Here is a 24,193-nt window from a genome sequence, read left to right on the forward strand (position 1 = left end):
ACCTTTAATAATTTAGAATCAAGTTGCCATGCATGAGTCAAAGGAAAAATACCCTTCTTGGAATCTATTTGTCCTAAATACCATCCAGATCCAACATCCTGTACTCCAATAATAATTTCACCTATTTCCATAAAATACAAGATGAAATAAATGTCCTAACTAAAAATAGATTTTAGTTTATAGACAATGGAACTAATTACCTTGATTAAAAGATAAATCTCCATCCTGCTGCCCTGGAAAAGCAGCAATTGAAACAAACAAAGTTTCCGAATCATGTAGTCGAGGGATTTCTACTTTGTGTAAATGACTCGAAGGAAATTTTCCTGACCTGCCACGAGATTCTCCGTAACACCAGTGTTTATCTATGACACTGTACACCTGTTCCAATTGTATAACGAATATAGCATAATTTTGTATTTATTCGAAATGAGGTTATACGAAAATGTTTACATAGCATATATGTGTAAGATTACCACAAAGTATTCTCCTTTCTGTAAACTTAATTCACCGTCGACAGTTGTGAGAAAATCGGATAAAACTTTCGTCAATTGTCCCGGTTCCATTTTTTTACGCGATCAAATTAAATTTAACGTTTAATTTCGGGAAGTCGCAATTCGCAGTTTTGTGAAGACTGACTGACACCTTGTCAGTTTTGTGAAGCTGACTAGTCACGTGGCAAGAACCTCTATACTGCTCTATGTGTAATTAGGAATTACTAATTATATTATCATAACATACTGAATTAGTGAAATTGTCTGAAATATGTAATATAGAAACGACTAGAATTATTACATAATATTTCTCGTAGATTACTGTCTATCAAGACGAATAGTGTTCGTCGTGTTTACCTTTTGTAATCGCTCACTTTTCTACAAATAAATTTATTTAATTACGACTGCAACGTCAAGTGAAGTTTCTAATTGTTGTCCCAGCGAATATTAACTATCACGATATAACAAATTTTTGTATATAACATCAACGTTTTCGTTTAATACGCGATACAAGTGCAGCTTCTCATTTGAGGTTAAAGATCTAATTTGGGAGTTTGATATTTTTATATCAGTAATAATGTATCCCATGTTTATATAAGAATGTATCGATAGAAATGTAATAAACTTTGTTAGTTCGCAATATTTTCTTGTGAAAGTTACATTTAAATTACTACGCGATTAATAACCTTAAGGTTATGAAATCACATAGAGAATAATTTTTACATGGACGATCTATAATTTTGATTTACATCCAAAAATAAGACTAAATAATCTATTTAAAGATGCAGTGCTTGAAGAAATTTATTTATGTTGTACAAAATAAGTCTCGATATTATAATAGAATAAACCCAATATTTAGAAAAAGAGAATGTGCTGTATTAAAGTTTGTTCATCGATTTCAACATGATTCTAATGTAGAATTAGAAGGATATGGAGAAGATGAAGAAGAGAAAGATATTTACAAGAATATGTCGCAAGAATATTTAGGGATAGCTAGTGGTGGACATAAAGTGTTTATTATACAGCCATATATAAAGTGGGGTCGTGACAAGAAAACAAACACTACACCTACATTACAATTGGAGGAGGCAGTAGCACTTATTAAAACGTTACCCAATTGGTCTATAGCCGAGACAAGACTTGTACCTCTGCTAAGTTTGAAGAAGAAACAATTAGTTGGTTCTGGAACTCTTGAAACTTTGAAAAGGGATATTCACCGTGTAAATGCCACAGCAATGTTTGTTAGTACAAATTTACTGAAGTTTGTACAAATGGCTGAATTACAGGCAGCCTTTTGGGTACCAGTTTATGATCGCTATTCTATAGTTATCCATATTTTTCGTGAACACGCAAAGACTCCAGAAGCAAAATTGCAAGTGGCTCTAGCTGAAATACCATATATAAAGAAGAAAATGATGGAGTTAACTACTAATCATGGTGGACGGATAAATATAACTGAAAGATGTAAATTAATGCTTGAAAGAAGAGAAAAAAGGATACGAAATACCCTTCAGAAGTTAAGAGAACATAGAAAACTGATAAAAAATCAAAGAGAAAAATATGGCTTTCCAAGTATTGCTGTAGTTGGTTATACAAATGCTGGAAAAACATGTTTGATAAAAGCATTAACAGGAGACGCATCAATGCAACCGGAAAATAAATTATTCGCTACTTTAGACACAACAGTTCATCAAGGATTTCTTTTCAATACTTTAAAAGTATTATATGTCGATACTATTGGGTTTATTCAAGATGTACCAGACACTTTAATAGAACCATTTAAAGTAACTTTAGAAGATGCTATAAATGCAGTATGTTAACTGTTTTACTTGACAATTATTTAAAAATATTTAAATGCTATAACTTAATTTCCTTAACCTTTTGTAGGATATTATAATTCATGTGTTTGACATAAGTCACCCTGATGTCAAAGCACAAGTTCAACACATTCAGGAAACAATAAAACCTATGATAGGTGAAAATAAATTAGTAATTAACGTTGCCAATAAATGTGATGTTATTGGAAAGGATACAAATGAGAGAGTGGAAATACCAGAAGATACATTTGTTGTCTCTGCCACTGCATTAACCGGCATCGATCTATTACGATTAAAAATAGAAAAAGAAATTATATCTGCTGCTAATCTAATATCAAAACGTGTTAGACTAGAAGCCGGTAGCAATATCGTATCATGGTTTTACAAGGAAGCAACAGTTACATCTGTCGAGACCGACCCTGAAAATCCACAGTATCTAGTAATGGATGTAATTATGTCACATGGTGCATTTCATAGATTGAAGAAGTTATCCAAACAATAAAAGATTTCCTTCAGTATATTTTTAAGAGATTTTTAATTTTACGAGTCGCTCCGAACACGTGTTACGCACGTGTTCTCTTACAGTCGTCACTTCGGAGTACCAGATGTAGGACTATCGGAAACTTTAACCGAGGTATACGTTAGTGGAATGTACTTTTACAAGTATCGAACGAATGTAATGTTTACGTAAAAAGAAGTTTACCATCCATACTACGACTACTACTACTACTACTACTACTATTATTTGTATTTTTTTTAATAAAAATGAGTATAGGTATCGTTATATATTTCTTAGTTTTATTCAAATACATTGAAATTGATTGAAAATATTCTATATAAGTTTCTCTCAGAACTTATTGAAAACATGTAAAGATAAAAGTTTGAAGGATGTTGTATGCAAGTGTCCATGCTCCATAGTGCTGCGCATTCCAGTATAAATCGGTCTGTGACGTGATGCGTGGGCCGCGGAGGATGCGGTTTCGCATTATCGGGAGAGTAGAATTCAAGCACAGTGGATGGCACGTTGAAAAAGAGAGATACGAAAATCCGACGAAGGGTAAACGAGATAAGGAAGTTCGTTACACTCGGCTCGGTCTGGCCAAATGCGGTTTGATATACGAGCCTCGATTGTTGAGAAAGGCGGTAGCAGAAAATCGGGGCAATTACGTACGCGCGTGTGGCAGCCGCTAAATCAACCTCTGGAATTTAATGAACAATCGATCTGTCGGTCCCTGGATTGTTCTTTTCCGAATGTGAGTACGACGGCGGTTACCTTTGGGCGTTTATTAAGAGCGGAGTTTATTTGTCTTATCTCTCTCTCTTTCTCTCTCTCCCTCCCTCTCTCTCTCTCTCTCTCTTGGTGAGCGCAAGAACGATCATCCGCCGCAAGAAACTTCGCGGCGAGGGTGCCGGCGACGTGATGTATAATTCATAGACCCGCTGGTTCATGCATATATAGATATATATAAAGCGTCTTGAGGAATTAATCGCGGCGTCGTGTAGAAGAGTTTCGACGTGGCGTCCTTCGGTGAGGAATTAATGAAGGATTGATATCACGATTATGGCCCTCCCTATGGGAAGGGTCCGGCGTGCCAAGAGCCGATCGACAACGAGCAAACGGCCCACGATAATTAATTACGAGCGTGACGTCGCTTTAACGTCGTTAATTTTCATTATCTCGATTGGAATTTGCTTGTAGCGCACCGTGTACCGCTTTCGGGCTAGCTAATTTCGTGCCTCGTCTCGGCCTCACCGCGGAAAAGGCATTAATAATTCCGGCTGTCCTTGCAAAATTTGTCATCCACCCAGTCGGCCAAGCCGCGTTAGGTAACGTTAATGTTGGTCCACGCACACCAGACGCTCTCTCCTCTTCCCTATGCTTTCACGGATGGAAGGATCCCGGCAATGCACTTTGCGTGTTGTCTGGATTATTAAAGCGAACCAAGTGAAACCTAATTATCGCGGTGCCACTCCTGGCACTGCCCCTAGCCGAACGACTAATTTCCACCGCTTTCCTACTGTTTACCGAGACAACAAAGCAACAACTTTACATTCTCGCCGCTCCCAACCTGTGGGACGACTCTAATCTCTGTAATCTTCGCGCGTCCACGTATTAGATGTACGATTGTCTGCACTTTTTCCTCGTTGTTCTCGCAAGTTGCGCTCGCCTTTGTTTCTATGCATTGAACTAGAGGTTTTTCTTTCACTTTTCTATATATTAAAGATTGTATCTCCCTGGAAATACATGGAATTTAAACTCCACGAGTAGGAAGGTCTACGAGGCTGGTGTGGCCGTTAGAATTAGAGAAAGGAAGTGGGGAGTGAAGGTGTCAAGGTCGCTTCGAGGTCAGCTGACCTTTTCTATAGAACTCGAGTGAATGTCGGGATACGTAAGGTCACGAATACATACTATTTTCCTAGTAGTAGTTATCAAAACATGATATATATTCATTTTGGAGAATTTTTTTGAAGGGAAAGTTTGAGTTGGTTCGTCTTCAAGTTTGGCATATTGTCTTCTTGATTATTGTACAACGTTTTGTCATTTCTATATTTAGAAAATCGATTGTATAGTGGCATCTGTATGCTTTCACGCGCAGCACCGTATGAAGAATACCTTTGCGGTGCTCGGTGGCTTCAAGAAATGCGTCGAAGACATCAATAAAAGTTGAATTATAATAGAATTATATATAATTCTAGTCAATTTTTTGGAGTACTAAACGTGTTTCAAGAAAAAAAAATTGAGTAAATCGTGCTGCATGAAAGAAAAGTTTCAGTTTAGTTATTCAAATTAGAAAATCAGACATCTTGGGGAGATTTTGTCAGTTTTTTGTGTCGTGTAACGAACAAGGGTCGTATTTCTTTCGTTCCAACGTGCCATTACATCTTGCATCCCAGGCCTGTTAGCGACGTGCGTTTATCTGGTGCTTCCAACTACAAAGCTTGCAGCTTAACCGGGAACTACGACCCAACAATTACACGAACGATTGACTAACGAATGTCGATCGCCGCCGAGTGACTCGTATAATGTAATGATTGGCCGTCGCGTTGATTTGGTTGCTGTTACAGATTCAATTACGGTTCGCACGGCTTGATATTTTGCGTCCCGATTGGACATCCCGAAATCGACGAGGACCGTAGCCACTTTGATCTCTGACCGTCGGTGGTCCCCGAATCGAATTAAACACGGCTATGCGCATAAATAACGAAAAACATGTCTATCGTTCAATAGCAACTTTGCCGTTGGACATAATTTCGTTCGTTTTTTTATGATCAGTAGTTATACTAAGAAAGGGTCTGCAGGGTCTTCCCTTCATCCAAGGAAAAGGGGAATTTTGAACTAAGGTAGATTGATACCCTCACAGATTACTTTCTTCATTTATATAGCTCTGATTTCTTATATTTCTAGCATAATTCTCCCAATTTACTAAGTTTGAGTGTTGAAATTTTGTCGTCATTTCGTTCATTCCTAGCCAAATAACTACCTACTGCAATATTCCCAATAACAACGCATGCTTCTTATAAATCATTTCAGAAAAGAAACGATCATCTCCAAACGATAAACCTCAACCCCCCAATCAACCTAGATCCCCCGCATCTCGCTCGCCAAGTATCATCTATTTGCTGGTTTATTATCTTGGGAACGTCGTGTCGTTACAAGTAACACGAAAAGTAAGTGGCGATAAGTTCGCAACGTTACGCCAACATTAAATCGTCGGGTATTATCGTACGATGATTAATTATGCATTTCACACGAGGCTGGTACGGTGGGGCATATGTTTCCGCTCGTCGACAGGACATTCTAAGGATCAGACTTCCTCGGATTAATTGCGCCGCGATAGCCGTTGAATGGTCTCCCGCGACGAGAAATCAACGCAAAGGTGGGCCCTTTATATGACGTGACCGATGTTCGCGGGGACGGATATGAGCTGAGCAGGGAAGTCGGTAACTTCAAAGCGGCACAGAAAAATTTGAATGGCCAGCTCCGCGTAGGAGAATCCCATACTCTCGAATACCTTCGTCAAACGATCAACGCGAATCCCTTTCCACTCCTATCGGCTATCCTTCTCCTTATCGTTTGGTTTCGTTTCCTGACTCTGTCGTTTCCTTGACTCGTCGAGGGTCTCGGGTACAGAGATGAGTATTTATATGGTCGTTGTTACTCTTTTCGAACATCTTATTGTTATTACGGATAAACCTACGTAGATTTACGTATATAGTGGTGGATCGTAGGAAGACCTTATAAGGGTTCAAGGATAATTAGTGAGACGGACCTTTTTTATTTATCAATTATTTTACGGAAGACAAGTGCCATCCTTGTGGTAATTTATTGTCTATATGGTTAACTTTGATATTTTTTGTATGAATTACATTTTACAGAAACAGTACTAAAAGGAGACACGTGTAGAGCCTTGTGTATATTTGGCATAGTTTTTGTTACTAGGTAATAGTGTCATCCACAGTATTGGATAGCAAATAAATTAAAAAATGTATAGATGAGTACTTAGGACTATGTGGGAATTTATAATTTGAGTAGTTTAATGGTATTAGGTTGTCTCGAAAGTTTCTTTCGCGAGTTGTACTCAATTATTTTATGTGGTCGTGTTTATATAAATAGACAATCTAATTTCATAGATATTCATCTTGTAACAGTAACGGAGCATAACATAAATTCAATAATGTAACATAAAACATAAACACTATTGTGCATGTATTACTTATTAATAAAGCGAAAGAAACTTTTGGGATAACCTAATAGATCCACTCTGCATGTGGGGCAAGGTCGACTTATTTGAATCATCACCTAAATTGATAAATTGTCGAAATTAGTATGATAACGACATTTACCGCATGTGCTTTCAACGTTGTTATGATATTGCGGCATGTGGTTCAAAGTAAAATCAATTAGAGGAGCTTGATGTATAGTTGAATTGGGAATTTAAATGGAAAAAAAATATTATTTTGGAACAAATACAGTTTTCATCGATAGAAACTATTGATTTTTTTTTCAAGAGTTTTATGACTTTCTCAAAGAGACCGTTTTGTTATTCTGTAATTAAAAGAGGCGTTCTCTATAATTAACGCGTTAATTTATTCAAAGTTTGAACATTAATAGATCGCGACGCCCATTTTGAATTTTATATGATTATTTGTTTCCGAAGCACAGTTTCCAAAAATTGCTCATTTACCCTTCAATCTATTTTTGGGCGATAAATATTCCCCTCCATTGTTTTTCCAATAAATATAAAACGATACTCCCTAGAAATGTTTTTAATTTGCTAGAAAAATAACAATTCAAATGACACTCCAATGTAGTCACCCTACCAATTAAATCTTCCGCGTCTCTTACGATCATTCAAACTCAAACCAATCGAAATTGAAATAGTATGCAATTATCATTCGTTTTGTCGGTTCGAGGAAACGACAAGTGGAAACAGACGAACGTAGACCATTAGAGTATTTCGTTCGTTTAGCCAGTCACAACACGAGTCAACGGGGGCGAGAGCTAGGCCCGTATACGCGAGGCGCAGGGCCACCGGTTTGCGAGTGTCTTCAGTCTATCATTTTTCTCCCCTGATACAAAGTCCACTAGTCATAAAATGTTGCTTACTGCAAGTTACAAGTATAACAAATAGTCATAATAATTGTAGAAGAGTAACAATAAGCAAAATATTCCGCTGCGTGTAGTGTCTATCAGGTTGAGACAGGTTCGGAGTACCGAATGTTATATGTAGAGATATGTATAAATGTGCATAGATGCATTGGAATAAAGATCAGGTTGAAGACTTACAATTAGAATGAGTACGTATATCTATTTAAACCAGAGTTATAAACGATTGAATATAAACACACAGAATTAATGTCTACACTCGATAGTATTAACAAGAGAGACACATACCTTATAGGTTAGCTACTCTACACCAATAAAATTTCGGCGATCGATCCTTATCGTAAGATAATATATACTTTCTTTATCGTGTATAATGATAATTAATATAACTCGAGAGGTTTCTTTCCGTACACATTTTAAAACGTAACAATTGTTATACAAACGTGAAACGTGTTCGCCGGCTCGACGCCCCGTGTAAATGGTTGGACGGTCCTGGCAAGGGGCTCAGGCATTGGCTGTTTCGCGGGCGTGGGAGCTCCGCAGGGGTTCAGTTAGTCTGCACGGGTAATAGAACTGCGCTGGGGGGTGGGCGTAAGAACGAGGAACGGTTAGTATATCCTCGCGAAGGGTAGGAGCAATAGCCGGTTGGCGCAAGTGCGGCGGGGATATCGTGGCCTGGCGGAGCCCAGTCGAGTCCCGTGAGTCCGGGCAAGCACAACTATTAAGGTGGTACGTGGTGGTGGTGTAGGCGTCGTCCGGGACTGAGATTTCGAGCCGCCATCGGAAAAGCTTCTCCTCGGTGTCTGTGCGTCTACGTGTAATCATCAGTTTCGCGTGGTACGCATCGAATCGGTCCAGCACCGTGTCCTATTTCATCCCGAAGCGAACGAGACGGCTTCTTATCCTCTTGTGCCGCGTGTTACGAGAGTGTGTGTCGTGTGTATGTGTGCGTGACAGAGAGGGAGAGCGTGAGCGAGGATAGAAGGTTGGAAAGAGCGAACGGAGAGAGATCCAGGCGAATGGAAACTAAAGAATAGAGAGGATGAAAGAGAAAGAGAGAAAGTAGAGTCGATGCGTGGTAAATACTACGCGTCGAAAGAGCGGCTGCTCGAACGAACCCGGCGAGGAGGCGAGAGCTGTCACTTCGATCGCCATTTTAGCGCCGAGGCGGTGAAGAACCACCGGGTATACACGCCGGCAGTGGCGACGAACCGGAGCGCCCTGACACGACGGAACGGTGGTGCTGTTTATGGGCTGTGGCTCCTTCGGTGGACTTTTCTCGCGAGTGTGTACCTCGACGTGTTTTGGCCATCGAAGGGACGGCTGCGCGAAAGGAAATAATACGGGGAAGAAAAAGAAATGCGGTGAGCGCGCGTTGAGCAAAGGGATGACCAGTGGTGTGCTTTGTGTCGCGATGGTCACGTTTTCTTATCCGTCCGTCTTTGTCTCTCCTCTGACCATTCTTTCGAAGGGTATCGTGTGTCGTTCCGTGGCGTGTTCCTACTCCTTTTTTATGCACCTGTTATGGAACCGTGTAGAACAGGATCGAGGTACCGAATGTTTTGCTCGGTAGCGCATCTGCCAATGATATTCGTTCGAATTCGGTGTGTATTTGTCGGTTCGAATGCCACCGGAAGTAACGTCAAGGTAGTGGAATTCGGGATCGTGTCCGTAATCTTGACGGTATCTCATTTCGAGTAAATCGAGAGTCTCGTGCGCGCGGAGTGACAGTCGAGTGTCGAACGTATGCGCGTGGTTATCTCGAACTCCGCGAGGTGGGAGGAAGGGAGGCTCGACGAGAGTGAGAAACGAGGCGCAGATGCGCGAACGGTTAACGTAGAAAGAGAGAACGCGAAGAAGAGCTGGGGGAAAGGGAAAGGAACGGACGGATGGAAGGAATGAAAGAGGTGGAAAGAGCGTGTGCAGTTGCGTGTGTACGTGAAAGAGTGAAAGGGGTTAGTGAAAAGGACGAGCGAAGAACGGCGCCATACTGGCTCTCCGGTAGTTTTCGAGGAACGTTAGGGCCAATCTCTCTCTCTTTCCATCCCTTATTTGGTTTACAACTCGTCGATCGTTGGTTTGGTGTGTCGTGGAAGCCTCTGATCGATCGTAAATGGTTTTTAGGTACGTACAACGATAGACCGTCCTCGTGCCGGAACTCAGCAGACATCTCTCACTTCCGGATCGACGGGCCTGCTTCCACTTCGTAACGCACCGAGAGAGAAGGATCATTCGTAGTGTCACGACGACGTTAGAAACACTTTCGCGTTAACGTAAAAACTGCTGGAAGACGCGAGAGCCCTGTACATACGACGGAATCGAACAGGCGCGCACGATGATTCTGCGCGTCTGAGAGTATAACCGTGGACGCAAGAGGGAACGAGATAGATAGATAGATGGATAGATAGGTTAGATAGGTAGATAGAGATAGATAGAACGGATAGGACGACGCGTGGAAAAGGGTTTACAAACGTCGTTGGCTCGCGTTCGTTCGCGGTGTGCAAAGGATAGAGTGACAACCGGTGTTACGCGAACCGAGAGTGGGGGGAGAACGTATCCAATCGCGGGAGGGTCACGAACGATGTTATCGTTGTTCGTTGCGCGTTTCTTCGACCCCTGATGACCAGTGTTCGCTCTCGGTGTAACCGATTAACAGACTCTCGCGAGTGTCTATCGATTAAACCGTCGGGAGGAGAGCGAAACGAGCGGTAAAGCTCGCTAAGAAGAAGACGTCGTGGAGGAAGTAGTTGAGTGAGAGGGAAATAATCGAGAGCAAGAGGATCGAGACGCAAAGAAGAGTGATAAAGGAGGATAGAGAATTAGCGGCGACTGTGAGTGGGTGCGTGGCGATTGAGTGCGTGCTCTGAACGGAGCACGTTGCGAAGGAGTACCATCGAGGACGGGGGGTCCAAAGCGACATTGGGGGGGCGTGTGTGACTTATTTTGCCCCCCCTACCCCCTGACCCCGTCGCCCGAAACTGTGACTTCATCGCCGCCAAGCCAATTTCTCGTCGGCATTACAACGTGGCCGGTTAGGTGAGTCACATTCCATGGATTCTTTTCTTTCGCGCGGATTCGTGTCCTTCGGACTCTCGTTCACTTTGACTTTCCGGTTGCGCCCGCTGCGAACCATTATATTTGCAAACTGAAACGAAACGCGGGAAATTGTAAAAGAAAATGTGTGTTAGCAACTTTCTCGATATCAATTTTTCTTTGGAGCACATTCATTTTGATCGGTTTCGAATAGTCGTTTTAATTAAATGAAAATTTGACTCACGTTGAGTCGTCCTCTGCCATTTAACGTTATGAAATAAAATGGAATAGTTGTTAGACATACTCTACAGGAATTTTGTTGGAGTAACGTCTTAGATTTTGATGAATTTTCGATACGTTGTAGTCTTTAGTGATATTTGAAGGTATGTCGAAGGATTTTTAAAAATGTTGAAAAATGTCCGTTTCACTCCAGAACCGTACCCCAAAAAGTGTCCTTTGTGTGGAATGGCCCTGTTACAATCATACTTGCTACAATTTTTGTTTTTAAGAATGCGTATCGAACTGTTGAATGGCTCCTATTTTGATACCGAAATGATAACTGTAGATTAGGTAGCAAGGGTGATTATGTTCTTTGCTCGATTCGTGGATTTGGGTTATTGTTCGATTTAACGATGCTGGAAGTACGAATTCTAGAATTTATCGAAACTGTTTCTTCTGCGAAGCCTTTTCACATACACCGTTGTGTCGCAAATTGTGAACTCAGCCTTCACTGAATCTTGCTATGCATCGAAACTAGTTTCCCCAGGGTTTATTTGACTATTTCTCATTAAAACTGGTTCATCGCGAATTTTACTTTTCTTCGTCATTTTCCTCTTCGTTTCACATCGGCTGATCCAGTTTTCCTGTTTTGTTTCAAAACCTTCCTGACTGGCCTAGACTCGCGTCACATTCCTTATCGCTATCCCTTGTATTATCAAAGCGTTATCGCTTTCTCGAAGTGGTATCCACGATAAAACTCCACTGATCGAAGATTCTGAAGTATTCTTAACGGTAGAATACAATAATATCACTCGATAATATTTTTTATACCAAAAGTGCTCCAAAACAGCATCGACATTTCCTCACCAACGCAAGTTAGTGACCTCATTTGAAAATCTCACATAATCGCTTATCTGACTCCGAGGTCACGTATCTATTGTGTACACTGTTGATCTCTGATTCGATTCTATTATCAGTATCTATTGTGATTGCAATATAATAGTCTAAAAATAATTCGATTGCAACAACTGGCTCGCAGTTGCTTATACCAGGGCATAGATACAAATTTATGTGGATTAAAATTCCTTTCAAAAATACACATACATGTACATCATTATTAGTATTTATCAATGGTCCTTTTCTAGAATTTGTTCCGTTGTCTAACATCATTTGGAGTGTAGAGGGTTAAGGTATCACCTCAAACTGAAAATGTTTAGGTGAATCAATTCAAATTACTTGCAAAAATTAATACATAAAAGTCTTGAAAATAATATAAGACACCATTTCGATGGTTACCTTACGTAATCCCCTAGTCTCTCTGATACGGATTCATTATTTGTATCGATATAATAAATATATACGGGAACCAGTGGTCCTGTCGTAGGACATTTACAAATATCGAATACAATTTGGTTCACGGGCTATTTTTGATTGGCAATCATCGATGCAGATAACCTAGGTCCTCAGATTTCGATCGACAGCGATACTTGGTCGCGGTTCCACGGCCAGAAAAGTAAATACGAGGATGTCGGGGAACGAGCGGGCAGTATTTTTTGTTCCCAGAGGTCGAGTTAACATTGTGATAACGTAGAACGTCGCGTCGGGATTCATTGTACGGTTGATAACAAGCCACGTTCGCTAGCCCGAGTAAGAAACAAACGAGCCTCGAGTAGAATGGTTCTTCTGTTAAGTGTTTTGTCTATATCCCCCCCGGGGGGCTCTTTGTTTCCGTTCATCCGCGGCGTGTATTACCAAGCGCGACGGTTCGCAGGACTTTGCGGAATTTTTGTTCCTGGCCAAGGAGAGAGAAAAGTTTCGGGCGTCGAAACGCGACAGGACTTCAATTTCATCGCGGCGCGCGCGTTTTCGCGGATCCGTGACTCGTTCTCGACCTCGACGTCTCGAAGTAGCGAGGCAAGGACTCGAGAGGTCGTTGATCCTGTTAATTACGTCTTCGTTCTTTCGTCGCGAGTTACTTTTACTTGTTACGCTAGCGACGACGTCTCGATTGTTTTTTTTTCTTCCCCCCCCCCCCCCCCCCGTGATTAGCCTCAGCGACGCCTGGGCACGGTCGCGTATTGTTATTGACGGAATTATACGTTGCAGTTAGTCGCGCATGGTTTGCCACCGGCATCGCGATTTTATGGGGCGTGAACACTTGGAGCCGAGGGATTATTCTGGACCGTCGAATTTCGGGTATTCTTTTCGATTCTTTTCTTTAAGTAGGCAAAGGTTTCTTTTAAAAGTAGCAATTTATAACAAAAGGCCACCTCAAACTAAATGTTTAGGGGAATCAATCCAAATGCAAGTAGAAATACAAGTTGTATGGGCTTTCTTTATAAATAAATGGCAAGATTAGTTTAGAAAGGTACAGAATTAATCTGTACACCTAATATACAGCGAGTAACTTTAATATTCGGACACTATGAGATTTTTACATTATCGCATCATAACTTCGTTTCTAACAAAACAAGCAAAAAACATAATCATGTATTGTATTAACGTATATGTTTAGTAAACAATAGTATAAGTTTTATTTACACAACTTACTGTAGTTGTTAAATAACACGATTTAAACAAAACATTGTCTGATTTTCGCGTTACTTTAATATTCGGACACTTTTAGAAACTATTTATTTTGGGCTAATTTTTATAGTAATATGTGTTTTGATATCTTGTTGGGTAGCCATTCTGTTGTATCACTTCTTTTAAACGTTGTGGCATATTGCTAAAGATTTTTTTTAAATATTCAATAGTTATTTTGTACCATTCTTCTTTTCACCAGTGTTTCAACATTTCTTTTGAAGATATTGTTGTTGTCCTGATACGTCGCTCTAGTTCATTCCACACATTTTCGATAGGATTGAGGTCAGGTGATTGAGGTGGTGGTTGTAAAACTTTTGGACAATTGTACAGTAAATGTTCTTGCACGATGCCTGCCTTTTAAAGTAAAAATGTCATAGTGTCCGAATATTAAAGTTACTCGCTGTATATAATTTTGTTGAAGTGGCAGGGAAGATTTAACAAACCACTCAATTTTTTAAAATAGAAACTTGTATACTTCTATCCATAATAAGATAATCCGCTGTGGCGGATATATACAGGGTGTCCCAAAAATGTTGGAGGTCCTTGAAAGGGGTGGTTCGAGAGGTGATTTGAAACAACTTTTTCCTTTGCAAAAATGTCGGATGGAGCTTCGTTAAGTAGATATTAATAAAAAAAACCCGACCAATCAGAGCGCGCGGATACCGTTGGAGCAGCCGCGGTAGCGAAGGCTACGCGCTGAGCGGCCGCGTCAATACCCTTCGATGCACGTCGAGTCACGTGTTCGCGTACGAGAGCGGCTACCTAGCGCGTAGCCATCGCTATCGCGGCCGCTCCAACAGTATACGCGCGCTCTGATTGGTCAGTGTTTTCCGTTAATATCTCCTCAACGAAGCCTCGAACAACAATTTCGCTAAGGAAAAAGTTGTTTCAAATCACCCCCTGAACCACCCTTTCCAAGGACCTCCAACATTTTTGGGACACCCTGTATTTGCCTTATGACCCATCATACACGATCATTATTTACTGTAATATAAAACCTCGAAATTTTCAATTTAAACCTAACCCCACAGCGCGCAATTTTTCAAATCTGTGCAAACACAAATAACACGCTACCGCAAAAATTCTGATGGCAACCGTCAGATTTGGCGCGAAAATAATTATTCTTCAATGGTGATGTGGCTTTTTACTTTATAGACGTAGACGTCTTATTTCTGTTAGGAACAGCGCATAAGTTGTTGTTTATGCTGTTGCGTAATAAAAATATCGAAGAAAACTATGTGCGTATGTGCATCAATGCGCACTGTAGGGTTAACATTAAATTTTATTTTTCTGTGTTTTATAACATCCATAAACAATTTCAAGAATCGACGAGACATATGCCAAGGTTCCTTGCCAATTACCAGTGGAAGTAAAATATCCCAATTTCCAAATCCAACGAATTTTATTTACGTACAACGTGACGTGCACGGGGTCCGAAGGGGTTAAATTACCCGGTGTCCGCGCAGTAGTCGCTCGTTTTGAAATTATTTACATTCCTGGATATTCGCGAGGCGCAGTTCCCTCCCCAGGAGGGGAGGGAATCCTGATTACTCGGGGTCGGTTCATCCAAAACGCTTCGTTCGAATTTTTCATACAAAAACTCTTCGGAGCAGACGATTTTTTGTTCACGGTTTTCCCGTTCAAACAAAATCCAGCGTCGCATCGGACACGACCCTGCGAGAATTCATTTTTTGTCTTTTTTTTTTTTTATTATACTGTCGACGGTGCAATTACTTTCGAAATGAATGACGACAAATAGGCGGGCACTGTTTGCGCGACCGCGCTCGTCAGATTATATATTTAGCGTATACTGCGTCACTGTGTATATATATTCTTCTCTTCCTTTATTTTTTTTTCTCTCTCTCTCTCTCTTTTTTTTATGTTCGCTTCCGAATATAATTGATTGACAGCGCGCAACGCCGAAATTCAATTACCGATGATACAACGCTCGAATATCGTCGACTTCTGATCAATACTTCAGCCACGACCGTTTTCAATGGATATGTATCTCGCGATCGCTCGAAACAAAAAAAAAAAAAAAAAAAAATACAGACGTACACACCGAGTCGCAGAATTATTAGCACGCACGGGGAATAACAGGGGATCGCGAGAGATAACGGAAACGATGAAGGATTCACCTGTGCCTTTTATTTCGAAAATATGCTTCGCGGACCACGAACTTACGAAAGCTTTGGCAGAATGAAATACTGTTATTTATTTCCGCGAAAGCGGGAAACGGAAAAACAATTTCGTGGGTTATTTAGGTAGCGAAATTGTTGGCATAAATTGTTATTTCGTGATTTTCCGTGTGGTACATAAATGATAGTATGTTAGTATTATGAAGAACTTGTTAGTATTAGTATATACATAGTATATATGTATATAGGGTGTTCCAGGATAAATCGATCGTTTTCGGGTTGGTCCAGGTCATGGATTTTGATGAAATTAGGGTATGTTGTGGTTTATGCGGAACTAGGTGGGTGTAAGTTGTCACTCGACTGGTTTCGAATTTGTTTAAAAGATACAGTCGGTGTAAAAAGTATTCGTACAGCAACCAATTTAAAATAAATACTAATAAGAAAAGAAATAAGAGGGTCACGTTAAAAGTAACAGACTTTAATTTACGGAAAATCTACTCTAAAAATATGTAGAAATGTTGGTTAATTAGTTTTTCTCCTAAAGAAGTTTTATTTTGAATTGGTTCCTGTACGAATACTTATTACACTGACTGTATATACGTATGTAGAATTATTACTAGGTGTACGTAGGGAGTAGCAGACTGTGGAAGCTGGAGGAAATAATAAAAGATTTTTCTATGTTTTTCATTTAAGAAATGTAATATTGAAACTATGAACTTATGGAATTTAGTTAAAATTAGTTCGAATAAAGTAAAATTACTTTGAAAAGTTGATCATTTTGATAGGGGGTAACCTAAAGTCTCCTTGTACATTGATTCTATTATGTGGTTTAAATAATCTTCTTCTATATTATATCATTTCTGCATACCCTTTGCAGTGTTATTTTATTTTTCAACTCGTTTATGTTGCTTCTGCAATGTTAGTGTCCATTTTGATTAGTTGTAGTCATTTAAAAAATTGCAGTTCGCATAGAAGAGGTATGGTACAGTAGACAATGCCAGAAGTAGTAGAACTGGCCAGTCGTGGCCAGACATGGTTAGCCAAACCTTTCGATTTATTTTTACGAAAACGAAGCTTCCTATGAAAAAATATCATTCTTCATTTTCGATTCGTTTTCAAGCAAAGAATCATTCCCTGTTGATGACGTTCAAGACTAGCTGTGCCCCGCGGTTTCACCCACCCGGAACATTATTTATTTTATGTCGTTCGCATCGACCGCGTATTCCTTCGTGAATCCTGTGGCCGGAATGGCCCCCTTTTTATTCCCTTAGGTGTTAAATTTCCAAATATCCTTTCTTATTCCTTGTATACATTACAAAGGAAACCTCTGTGCAAAATTTCAGCTTTCTTATACATATATACAGATATAGATCACATGTTCCTTGCACTCACTGTGCCAATAATTTTCTGACCTAAATTTGTGACCTTCTATATTTCTTTTCCCCCTAGTTTTATACCCTAATCACTTACATCTAACATTTTTTCAATAAAAGGTACATACGAATCCTTCAATATTTCGCTTACCTGTCATATACCCCTTATCATACAGCGTGTCAGTAATTATAAAATATCCGCGACTCGCTGCGCGAAAATTCTTATCATTCGTCTCGTTCCCGTTCCCTCGCGAATCGTTTCAGGAAACGCGTAGAGCCCTCGTTTGACGACGAAGGGCGGAAGGGATAGAGGGTGGTGTTCTCGCGGTTCTAAAAGAAATTCATTAATTACGCGGCGGTTCGTTAGCGGTTGCGTCGGTGTTCCGTTTTTGAAGTTAATCGACGATGAAAGAATTTACCTGGGATCGCGATGAGCGGGGCTTAAAATACGAGCAGCTTTCGTGGCTTTGACCATTAAAAGCCGTACTGCGATGCGGTTAACCTCAAAAAGTCTATAGTTCGGCCTTCCGTCGGCTACCCTGGGCAATTTCGCTGGAGAATATGAGGAAGGATAGCGGAGGAGAACGAGGTCGGCGCGTAGGCTCGTCCTTTTTACGTTCTTTTCTGTGCCTACGGTTGCATCGGAAATGTGCGCTGCGTTGCGGACGTCGTTAACCCTGGAGAGATTAAGGGAGATCCCCGTGAGACGAAAAATAAAAAAAAAAAAAAAAAAAATTATTTCTCAGGTGAAAAATGTTGTCTAAAAATGAGCTGTAGTCGGTTGGATGATTAACACGTCTGGAATCTGGGTCCGTTGCAGACCTGAGCTTTTCAGATTTTTCTGTAAGGAAGGGAGAAAGGAAAGTGGCGTACCCCCCTGCTAATTTGACTGTGGAAGTTATAAAGACAATAATATTAGGGTGAGCTAAAAGTTCGTGCGTTTTTTGTTCGTGATGAAAAGAGTAGCCTATGTGGTAAAGAACGAGGTTTACAGAATTTAAAGAGAGAATTGATGAAACAAATTAGAATCTAATGAATTCACATATTGTACAATACAGTAAACAATATTCTACGTTATCGACAGCAGAATATAGTACAAGTGAAAATCTAGATAATTATCTAATAGAATATATAGTAAATAAAATAAATTACAACAGCCAATTGACTACTGAAGTCCAATTCTACATTACCTCGAGTCAGTCTATCCGTTGATAAAAACAAAAAGTGCCACCTAAAATGGGTATATCCTCGATTTATACATATCATTTCTTCCCTGACATACGAAACTAAAATTCAAATTACAACGGTAGTCCTCAAAGATCGTCTTCCAATAAAAAACACAGGTAAAAACGACTCTCGGTCGTCCCTGGAAGACTCTACAGGTCAGTTTTTTTTCAAATTCAACCTAACGGGGTCACAGTTTTGCCATAACTCGATCTGAGTAGCTCGCAAGGGTTCTCCCGGGCCACGGGAAGAAGAAGCGAACGGTGGGCTGCGAAAATCCTTTTGAAATACCGCTCGCGTTAATCCGATCGATCGAGAAAAAATATGGCCATGGTCATTTGGGGTCAGAGGGTACCTGAAATAACACGAGGGCTGGTGGGATTACTCGGTGTATTTGCGCAAAGGGTCCCACTCGTAAATTGTTTCTTGGGGCTTCGCCGGGGTTCTGGGGCGATTCTCGCAGCACAGGATCGAGGTTTGTTTGACGAGAAGATGCGCTCGACCGACGTGTTCTTACGTAATATTTATTGGAATACGGGGAATTGTTTGCCTTCGTTATACCCATAACTAGGAATAATTTTATTTTCCCGAATCGTGGAACAGAAGCTACCGTTACTTTTTTTTTCTCTTTGATCTCAGAAATCCGTTGATGTGGATGCGTATTTGAAGTAGCCTGTTTCGAGGAGCTTCGAAACTGTATCAAAAGTCTATTAGGTTTAGTGGATTTCATTTAGTTTATTCGTAAACGGAACGAACCAGCGCAACAAGCATTCTTACAATTAATATATGTATATGTCGTCGCGGGCTAAATTTTAATGAAATTAAAATATGTTGTTCTCCACGTATAATTAGGGGGAGTTTAAGTCATCATTTTGTTGGTTTCGAATTTGTTTAAAAAATATAGAATGTCAAAGTATTGAAAATACAGAAATTAATTTTTAAATATATTTTTATTATTTATACGTTGAAGCAATCACTCTTGGAAATGAAGTTGAATTCATCCAAAGAACTTCATCCTTCCTGATTAAAAATATAAGAAGAATCAGTTTGGACTTTCGATAGTTACCCAGCAAAAAATTCATTCCTAGAGCTAGTTTTCACGAAAATTAAACTTCGATCTTCGATGACTTAAACTCCTCGTAACTTTACCCTGACTACGACATATCTCGGTTTCATCAAAATCCCTGACCTCTGACTACAACAACTGATCGATTTCCCGTGGGATGACCCACATAAGTACCATTGTTCGATCAGTAGGACGGTGTTTAAACGAACTCGTCGTATCCCAGGAAGAGTCCACGCTTCGACAAAGGCTTTTTGCTAGATTGCAGATTCTGTTAATGGTGTCACTGCTAGTTTGCTTCTGTACATTGTCGACCAGAACAAAAGAGGAGATGAGACTAATCTCGAAAGTGCATTCACAGGAAGCGCCATCTCGCTATTTGGAAACGTAAATAAAGAGCTAAGAGGAAAATATTAAGTGTAGAAATTAATTTTCTGTCATTCTATTCACACATTCGTGACTCTATTTAATATAGAAATATTTATTCGTCATTTTATTAGAGCGCAAACCTTTATGATTGTAAAACACTCTTGCTTCTACTTTTGTTATTACTAACTAACGGACTAGACTGCGAATATTTATGCAAGATGCACGTAGTAATATTATTATTTAATTTTGTATAAGTGCACGTATCTTTTAATTATGTTTAGCACGTGTCTATTATATTGGTCCGTTAGTAGGTTCAATGTTTTCAAATAAACGTTTCATTATAAACATGTACATGGATAAACTTTACACTTGTATATCATCTTATCATTGAATTTAGACAAATTCCTTTAATATACACAAAAGTTACGAATATTTATGGGACTGGCCGTATGTAATCCTCGGTCTAGTTATTACATCTACACATGCTCTCTTGAAAAGTGTACCTGAGAAGAGATTAAATAATGAATATGCTTTAAAGAGTCGCGTTATAAATCTCTACACTTAATATATAATTTTCTCTCTATATATATGGGATAACTAAAATTACTCCGATAACACTAGTTCTTTAAATATTGTTTTCAAATGAAAGTTGGATTCGAGTTCCTTGGTGATTATCCCTGGAAATTTATTAGTTAATCCAAGCATCGTTTTGCTTTACAGCAAAGTATTCCAGATACTTGGTATCTGGAATATGCTGTACTTTTCCTAGAAAATCAGATTGTTCTTTGTATTACGGTACCCAGTCTGTGTACGCGTATTCTAGACGAGGATGCGTTTGCATTCTGAGCCTGACCGGGTATGCACCGGGGCTGTAAACTAACGCCATATAGAGAGTCCTGAGTACTCGGGGATTCTTCAAGTCAACAGTTGCTCTCTGAATAAAGCCTAGAGTTTTAAGGGCCTTTTGCACAATATGTTTGCCAGGCTCTTTGAAGTCGTGAGAGGAGTCGAAAATAACCCAGGTCTCTCGTTATACCGTGTATAATACCTTGCCATTAATTCTATAGGGAAAAAGTACAGGATGTATTCCTCCTCGCGCACCTCGTTACATCACATTTATCTATATTGAATGGAAGCTCGCTTTTCCGACCGTCGAGAGCTTAAAGTGTCACGATTTACTTGCTGCCAGTGGTGTGTGTCTCTTTCAGACCTCGGCTCCGTATACTGTCGAATTATTCGCGAATAGTGGGACCACGCTGTTCAATTGGAAATTGGAGATATCGTTAAAAGTAACAAACTCGTGAATTTCACCCGTTTACTTCAAGCTTCTTAGAGTTATTAGGAAAACTCGATTAATGGGAATGGGTTTACCGCAATTTCACTAGAGAGCACTATCGTAATAGCGACCGTAAGATTTAATTGAAAAATATGCGTTTGTCTCTGTAGCTTTATTATCAACCTCTTGAGGGATGCGTTTAGTTTCCGAATTCTTTGATCTACTATCACGTAGAAATAGTTATCAAAAGCGTAAACACTATTTCCAATTAAATTTTCCACAATTATATAGCATAATAACATTGCCAACAGATTGATAGCTGCCGTAACTATTAACTCGAATTTTTGTTGATTACTAATCAAATACTTGGTCTCCCAAGAGGTTATTAAATGGAATGAACATTCGCCTAAACGCGCGCCCTGGAGCGCTTCAGACATTGCTCTGCAGTTTCGCGTAATCGATCTCGACGATCCGTGTCCGTTTATCTGGATAGCTGCGACGCCGTTTCAACGTGCTGCCATAAATTTCCATTTTCGACAGTCGGCTGATTAATACCGAGTGACTAACGGTGTCGAAGACTTTCTTGATGACGGTAAAAACCGTGCGTACCTGGTTGTTAGTCTCCGATGCGCGATGCCACCGAACAGGGTCCGATTAGCGACCGTAGGGAAAAAAGAAACCGGCAGGTTAATTTTTTGCTCAATTTGATATCAGATGATACGTTGCGAAAATGATGATTCATTGGTCATCAGCTTAACAGTCGGTTTACGTGCTGTTTAGCTACAATGGTTGCTGATAGCCATTTAATTCCACGTTTCGATCATTAGAGAATGTGGCTCTTCGGATAATCGTGCATTAAAAGGCCTTAGCATTTTCTTCCGAAGTGTATTGGCGAATAAATGTATTACAAAGGGATTTGCGATAGAAAGAATGATTAATATTTTAAGTTAGTGGGCGCATGATCTAATAAAGTCCCAGGAGGATAATGGTACTTTATGGCAAACGCTTTAGAATTTTCATTCGAAGTGAATCGACGAAAAAATGTATTACAAAGGGATTTGCGATAGAAAGAATGATTAATATTTTAAGTTAGTTGGCGCACGATCTAATAAAGTCCCGAGAGACTAATAGTATTAGAAGATTAAACATCGAGAACGGTTCTGAAATGAAAGGTGGAATTTAGAACATAAGTAATCCGTTAAAAAGGTCCAAACTTTCCTATCAAACCAAACAAAAAAAAATCGAGATTACTGAGATAAAAATTCATTGTCAAAGGCAGCTTCCACAAAAATGGGACCAATGTTACGTTAATGGACTGTATTTCTGAAACAACTGGAGGGACAGCTAAACGATGACTTGTACCCCTCCTGTTTTCGCATGGACTGCGAGAGATATTTCAATTTGAATACGCTCCCGCGTCGAGCACAAAAGGGATCGATTTAGGCGTGGAATGACCCGCGGACGATTTTTCATCTGGCCCGTAGCGTACGGTGCTGCCAAGAACGGTTTTATCCTCGATTGTTTCCGTGAAAAATGAACTTTATCCCCCCACCCCACCCCACCCCCCTCCGCCCCCTCTGGTTAAGGTAATATCCATATCCCCGCTATCATTGTATACAAACAATGAGCTATTACGGAGAGGCGTGTAGAACATAAACATAACGTGGTACGCTGAAAGGTACACAAATCGTTAGGGAGAACAACGCGTCTCGTTTAAAGTACAGATGAAACGACCTGTACCGCCTAGGCTTGCACCACAATGATGCAACTGGGCACGGCGCCCTTATAGAAAACGTGGTGCACGAGGAAGAACGAGAGGAGCATGCCTCGTGCACGACGTGCATGCCTCTCTCGGCCATAGCCGAGGTATATACGTATATATACGTGCACGCCAGCCGTATACACGGCAGAGTCCTAGATTCTCGGTTTCGTATCCGTGAGAGAGACGAGAAGGAACAAACTCGTAGCTCGCCAGTCCCACGGGGCCTCGGTGTCCTCAGTTATCTCGGGCAGAGGGGGCCTCACCTCTGCGATCCTCTTCTGCGGACCCCCTTTCTCCCGGCCAGGCCTTTCGAATGCATCCATCTCTTACACCCCTCTACCTCGCCACGTTTTTCACTACAGGAACCGATTCGATCCTGCTTCCTCTCTCGTTCTTCGTTCCCTTGTTACGGAATTCGATATTGTTCGCCTGAAAAATCGACTTTATGTTTGTTACGGTTTTTTAACTACGTTGAGGTGATGATGTTTCAGGATTTTTTAGGGTTTTGGGGGTAATATTACCGGAGCAAAAAGATGGAAGTTGAATTTCGACGAGGTTCTGGTTTTTTTTTGTATGAGAAATCGACTCTATGGTAGATACGATGCTTGGGAGATCGAAACGATCATGTTCGAGGATTTTTTAGGAGTTTGGGGGCAACACTACCATGGTAAATTGATACAAGTTGAATTTCGACGGGGTTTTCTGGTTTCTTGTATGAGAAATCGACTTTATGTTTGTTACGGTTTTTGAGTACGTTGAGGTGATGATGTTTCAGGATTTTTTGGGGTTTTGGGGGTAATATTACCGGAGCAAAAAGATGGAAGTTGAATTTCGACGAGGATCTGGTGTTTTTTTTGTATAAGAAATCGACTCTGTGGTAGATACGATGCTTGGGAGATCGAGGTGACCATGTTTGAGGATTACTTAGAAGTTTGGGGGCAACATTACGAGGATAAACGGATGCAAGTTGAAATTTGACGGAGTTTCTTGTATGATGATTCGAGTTTTATTATTTACGTTTTTGTGGGAGCTTGAGTTGTTACGATACATCATTCAAATTTTTATCGAGGAGATTCGAGGATTTAATATTGTACGGTGTTTTAAAGGGAGAGAGTGCAGAGTGAAGAGATGCGATTGAAATGTTTGATAAGGTTTCGATTTGTCTAGATGAGTATTAACTGTTTCATCAGTTACGTTTTCTGAAAGTTCAACATCTTGGTGATTACGTGCTTAA

At 40.2% G+C, this 24,193-nt stretch overlaps 3 protein-coding genes across 5 annotated transcripts in view; 2 read left to right on the top strand and 1 right to left on the bottom strand.

Annotated features, from left to right (window-relative positions):
* LOC128890726 (dynamin-binding protein-like) overlaps positions 1-24,193 on the bottom strand; it is an 83,769-nt gene that overhangs the window by 4,311 nt on the left and 55,265 nt on the right. Inside the window, exons 1-4 of one of the 3 annotated variants that reach the window (XM_054149501.1) lie at positions 474-537; positions 329-378; positions 201-233; positions 3-121 (exon numbers count right to left, since the gene is read on the bottom strand). Coding sequence is in view for 2 of the 3 variants with exons in the window: in XM_054149499.1 (XP_054005474.1) it covers positions 3-121; positions 201-378; positions 474-563 (387 nt within the window). In the remaining variant the exon portion in view is untranslated. Of the gene's footprint in view, positions 1-2; positions 122-200; positions 379-473; positions 611-24,193 lie in introns of those variants that run through there. The other 2 variants (XM_054149499.1, XM_054149500.1) reach the window with 2 other exon arrangements.
* On the top strand, positions 1,274-3,096 carry LOC128890730 (putative GTP-binding protein 6). The gene is made up of 2 exons (XM_054149509.1): positions 1,274-2,302; positions 2,379-3,096. Exons 1-2 carry the CDS (start codon positions 1,274-1,276, stop codon positions 2,808-2,810), a joined length of 1,461 nt encoding a protein of 486 aa, XP_054005484.1. The 3' UTR covers positions 2,811-3,096.
* Positions 8,210-24,193, top strand: part of LOC128890725 (plexin-A4) — a 411,446-nt gene continuing 395,462 nt past the window's right edge. Inside the window, exons 1-2 of the mRNA XM_054149496.1 lie at positions 8,210-8,753; positions 10,041-10,952. The gene's annotated coding sequence lies outside the window, so the exon portion shown is untranslated. The remainder of the gene's footprint in view (positions 8,754-10,040; positions 10,953-24,193) is intronic.

Source organism: Hylaeus anthracinus, unplaced genomic scaffold (assembly GCF_026225885.1).
Source record: "Hylaeus anthracinus isolate JK02 unplaced genomic scaffold, UHH_iyHylAnth1.0_haploid 12001, whole genome shotgun sequence".
In the NCBI taxonomy this organism is placed as follows: Eukaryota; Metazoa; Arthropoda; class Insecta; order Hymenoptera; family Colletidae; genus Hylaeus; species Hylaeus anthracinus.

Bases quoted from the DNA above. Each gene is read 5' to 3' on its own strand.
- LOC128890730 (XM_054149509.1), top strand. From the start codon at position 1,274: ATGCAGTGCTTGAAGAAATTTATTTATGTTGTACAAAATAAGTCTCGA. The intron at 2,303-2,378 runs GTATGTTAACTG...AACCTTTTGTAG, and splicing joins TAGAAGATGCTATAAATGCA to GATATTATAATTCATGTGTT.